The sequence below is a fragment of the Etheostoma spectabile genome, chromosome 8, assembly GCF_008692095.1.
Source record: "Etheostoma spectabile isolate EspeVRDwgs_2016 chromosome 8, UIUC_Espe_1.0, whole genome shotgun sequence".
Classification (NCBI taxonomy): Eukaryota; Metazoa; Chordata; class Actinopteri; order Perciformes; family Percidae; genus Etheostoma; species Etheostoma spectabile.
This window is the reverse complement of record NC_045740.1, coordinates 26,698,969-26,704,177: the sequence shown is the minus strand read 5'-3', so window position 1 is coordinate 26,704,177 and position 5,209 is coordinate 26,698,969. Positions and strand designations below refer to the sequence as shown.

The 5,209-nt window shown below is 39.9% G+C and overlaps 1 protein-coding gene across 1 annotated transcript in view; it reads right to left on the bottom strand.

Moving 5' to 3' along the window:
* Positions 1-5,209, bottom strand: part of LOC116693950 (synaptic vesicle glycoprotein 2B) — a 71,877-nt gene that overhangs the window by 37,889 nt on the left and 28,779 nt on the right. Inside the window, exon 3 of the mRNA XM_032523326.1 lies at positions 3,049-3,275. Within this exon, the coding sequence (XP_032379217.1) occupies positions 3,049-3,275 (227 nt within the window). The remainder of the gene's footprint in view (positions 1-3,048; positions 3,276-5,209) is intronic.

Genomic DNA, 5,209 nt, shown 5'->3' with positions numbered 1-5,209 from the left:
ACTGCCGTTAGCGTCCTTAGCACCAGAGTTAAGTGCTGACCGGGCTGGCTGCTAGCTGCCTTGGGGCTGACTGTGGAATGGATGTGTCCCCGAGCCTGTTGTCAGCTCTCATCCCGACTGAAGCCTTGCAGCGCCGGGACACTGAGGCAGACAGACAGGGGTGTTCTAGCTAGCTAAATTACCATTAAATGAGTCGTCCATCTATACAATTAACGTGACTGATAAATTCGTAGGTTAGCCCAGAGCTGTGAACCGTGGTCAAAACAATCATACTAAAAATAACTGAGCGTGTGGAACAGTGTCATAATCTTGCGTTACCCACCAAGAATTACATTAGCATTGGCTACTTGTCAACCAGCAACTTTTACAGCAGGCACCAAATCACTTTTCCTCTTTGTTCCCCCTACAGGTTGAGAGTGGAATTGTTTGTCACTGTTACTATTATTCAAATGTATTATTCCAACGAGTTAATTAACCAATATAACGATTTTGGAAACATTTTAAGGTACAAAAGAATCTTTGGTGTTGGATTGTTCGATATTAAAATCAGTCAATATCAATAAATAAGGTCTCTGTTGTATAACTTTGTTGCAAAGTAGGGTGTAATCAAGGACAAAGCAATGCCATGTAGCAGAAAAAAAAGTTGTATTACGTTTACTGAGGGCCTCTTCCCCCCCCCAAAAAAAGAATTGAGGTTTGCATTGAATTTTTTGTCAAAAATCGTGTTATGAACCAAACCCTTGGTTTGGTGTATCCTAGCCCTTTAGTATAGTGTTTCTTTTACCGGAATTCCTCAAATAAAGACGTAGTCAATTAAAAGTGGGGCCTCTGATAGTAGCCGGGGGCGTGGTCAACACAAACAAATAAAGGCCGGCCTCAAATTGAGTAACATTAATGTGGATAAATTAATGTGGATAATCTCCTAAGTGCCTTTTATATAATGTGCATTCAAGTTTATCATAATGTACATTTCTACCAATTTAATTTAACAGATTCAAAAAGATATTCATACTTTGTTTTTCTGGGATACAGTAAAGTAAAGTAAAGTATTATTGTTCGGCCGGTATTTTAGTCAGTGTGGCTGTATGTGTTCAGGGTGGGAAATTGGCACCTGCCACCTCCCTTAGAGATAGGGTGAGAAGCTCAGTCATTGGAGAGGAGCTCAGAGTAGATTCGCTGCTCCTTCGCATCGAAAGTAGCCAGTTGAGGTGGTTCGGGCATCTGGTAAGGATGCCTCCTAGGCGCCGCCCTAGGGAGGTGTTCTAGGCACGTCCAGCTGAGAGGAGGCCGCGGGGGAGACCCAGGACTAGGTGGAGAGATTATATCTCCAACCTGGCCTGGGAACGCCTCGGGATCCCCCAGTCGGAACTGGTTGATGTAGCTTGGGAAAGGGAAGTTTGGGGGGAGCTGCTGCCCCAGGGACCCCATACCGGATAAGCGAATGAAGATGGATGGATGGATGGATGGATGGAATGACATGGCACCGTGGGGTTATTAGCGGTTCCTACGTCATTCTATGCCAAAAAAAAAATGCGTCTGTCACTTGGGTACAGAGATCTGCGTGAGCATGTTTTTTTTTGTCAATATAGCCAGCATCTAACATTAGCTGCTCCACTTAATAATAATAATAATAATAATAATAATAATAATAATAACAACAATAATAATGTCTGGCTATGTGAGACATGCTTCTAGCAACAACTGAATTTTAACTGCAGTAACTATTTTAAACACTAGCTGGCAATATTACATGATGCAGATTTAAATTAAATTCTAAGTGGTAATTAAATGGTGTTGAAAAGTCTCATATTTAATTTTAAAAAATCCTGGGGGTAGCCTGAATGTGTTTATAAATCCAGGATCCTGTCCATCCATTTGTTTTCTTTGTTAAATGCGTGCATTTGTTCACTCGTGGTTTGTAATTTTGATTTGATTCTTGTAGTGTAACGATAGTACGGTGCGCTGGTCCAGGCTATCACGTATGTCATTAACTTCTCCGTGTAATGAGACATAAAGGTCCAGTTTTTTGTTGATGCTGGCCAGAACGCATACCTCAATATTGGTAGTTTGTAAATCATCTGTGTTCTTTTGTTAGTATTAACTGAGTCCGTGTCCATGTTGGCTTGCAGATGATAGTAGTGGTAAATGAATGCGTTGAGATCTGTCAAATCCTCCACTGTTAGACTATTATATTCCAGGTGGTTTGTGGCAGATTTACTAATAACAAACTGAATCGAAACATCTTAATAATACTTTAAAGTTAACGCTAGCTATGGATCTTGCTGTGTTCTTTCAGCAGTAGGACGCCACCATGTTGAATCTTGCCTCCGCTCTTGCATGATCAGAGAATATACCTGAGTTGCTCGACAATGTATAGTTTTAAAGTGTTTTTGTTTATTTGTTTTGATAAATACATTTACATATGTGGATTCCCATGTAACGTTTTCCATGACACCCTGCCAAGACCTGTTGCCACCCCATGTAAAAAAATGTTTTGTGCAACGAAGGGTGTGAGAAAAAAAAGATTTATAAGATGTCTTGAGTATTTCCTACAACAAAAATATAAAAGAGCAACAAAATCAGAGCAGTGCCATAAACTCTCCAGTGGAGCTGTAACTTCAATAATGACCAAGTCTTAAATAATAGCCAGCACAAACAAATGAAAGCAAATTACTGATAAAGGTTGAGTAAAAAACATTGAGGTATAAGGAATGGAACTCTTTCTACACATGACATACTCACCACTCTACTGCTCTTACTTACAACTTAATTGCAATATATTTCTTTGCATTTGTTTCTTCGATCAATAGTAAGCTAGGCTGTATTCAAAACCGCCTACTACATACTACCGACGAACGCAGTATGTAGCACATACCCTTAGAAGAATACAGAGGCAGATTTGTACTTATTTTCCACCCAATCAGAAAGAAAGAACGCATGACTACTTTACTAGTGGGGAAACACAAATCCTTCTTTTACAGCACAAACCCAAGTGTCTTCTCACACAGAAATCACACTGTAAGCAAGAGTAATCATTAAAGCCCTTACCTAACATGCCTTTCTCTGCATTGGAGAGACAGAGATCCTTTTCTGCAGATGGTAGAACAAACGCTACCACAAAACATTCAACTCCATCAGCCATCAGAGCCAGGCCCAGGACCACAAAGAGTGTCCACTGGAACTTCCCATGGCCACAGTCCTCCATTATATCTTCGTATTGTTCCGATAACTCTTCTAGTTCAGAGACTGCACTGCCGGTTGCTCGAGCTTTATCCCTGGGACACAAAAACAAGAATAATAAGTCATAAAGATCACTGAAAACAATCTTTGATTCCTTTTACACTGTCCTGAGTATCTTTAATGAAAATATGTTTGCTTCTGGTTTTCCAACCCTTAAACATGAAGATCCTTTTTGAAATTGGTAAATTTGTGAATGCAGTGCTGTCCACATTTTCCCCCTTATAGATGAATACAAAACACAAACAAAAACAGACTGGTAGACAATAAAAAAAGTCAGACCTGGGGGGTATTGCACAAAAGTAGAATTTAAAAATCCTGGATAACCGATCTCCTTGTTGTTTTATGAATGTACTGTAGCCTACAACACGTAGTTACTGGTCTAGTGAACTAAGACTGTAATTAAGGAGGATTGTACAATAAGGCTAGGTTTTATAATTGTACAATCTTCCCAAATTGCTTTTCACTAGAGACAACACTTTACTAGAGAGAACACTTACTCTATTTCAAAGAGCAGTAGTTGCCACTGCTTCTAGCTAAACATATCATAAAATGATGGTCTCAGTCTTTGGTATCTAAGCCTTACTTTAGGCATACCTGTGGTAAAATGATGGGAACAGACTGTGCTGTGAGGTGATGGATTATGATTTATTTATTTATTTATCTTAGCTAGCCACAAGTCTCTCCTGCGCCAGCTCAACCACTTGCCTAACTACTGTACCTTGTACTTCCTGTTTTCTGACAGTTGGTATAGCATAAAAATTAACTCCAGGATTCTTAATGCTGTTGTTAGAAAAGATGTGCATTACACAACACACCGTTGCATTACATTTTGTATCATGTTTGTCAGTTACTAGCTGCAGGTGTATCTTGAAAAGCTATGTTTGTATGTATTTATGGGGCTAAATGTTTATATATTTATGGGGCTAAACCATAGACTGTAAATATTAATGGACAAAGTATCTGGTTCGGCAAAGTAATGCAAAGGTGGAATTGCCTCAAACTTGCCTTAAATTCTATCTGGTTTTCGTTGTATTTGAGTCTTTTTCTGTTCTTTTGTTAATACCAAAACATTAGTTCAGAGAAAATGGAGGATTAGCTCATCATCACTGTTGCTGGGTTCCTTGTAATTTATGATACGACTATGTTTGCGTATAGGGACAGGTTTAAAAAAACAAAAACAAAAAACGAGGCACGGGATGAAATAGCTGGGATAGTTGGTGTCTCAGGTGAGTTGATGAAGTGCGTGATGATGATTTTTTAGCTTTGATTTTTTTTAGCATTTTAGGGTTCGTATTGCACTGGCACCAGCACTCCGGTTAAAAATCTGGGAGGTATTCTGATCAGGATCCTTTAACGCCCTTCAAAAAAAACCTCAACCTTTTTCTTCTTCATAACATTCCAAATTGGGACTATCCTGTCTCAACAAGATGCTGAAAACCAGTCATGCCTTCATTGCTTGTAGGCTGGACTAATTCCTTACTATCAGGTTGCTCATAAGACTCTCCAGGTGATCCAGAATGCTGCAGGGCGGGTTCTGACAAGACCTAAGAACGGAGATCATATTTCACCTGTATTGACTATTCTGCATTGGCTCTCTGTAAAATCTGGGATTGAAAATCCTTTTTCTGACCAACAAAGCTCTAAATGGTCAAGCACTAACATAAAAGCTCTTAGTGCCTTACTGTCCCACTAGAGCACTACACTCAAGTCAGAGCTACTTGTGGTTCTTAGAGTCTCTGAAATAAGTTGGGAGCCAGAGCATTCGGCCATCCGGTCACCTTTTCTCCGTCGCACAAAGACATGGTGGATGGAACCAAAGATTTCAAACTTGGACTCATCAGACCAAAGCAGAGATTTCCACTGGTCTAATGTTGCCTCTCTTTCGCAGTGGTTTCCTAGCTGCTATTTGACCATGAAGGCCTGAGTCGCGCAGTCTCCTCTTAACAGTTGTTCTAGAGAGGTGTCTGCT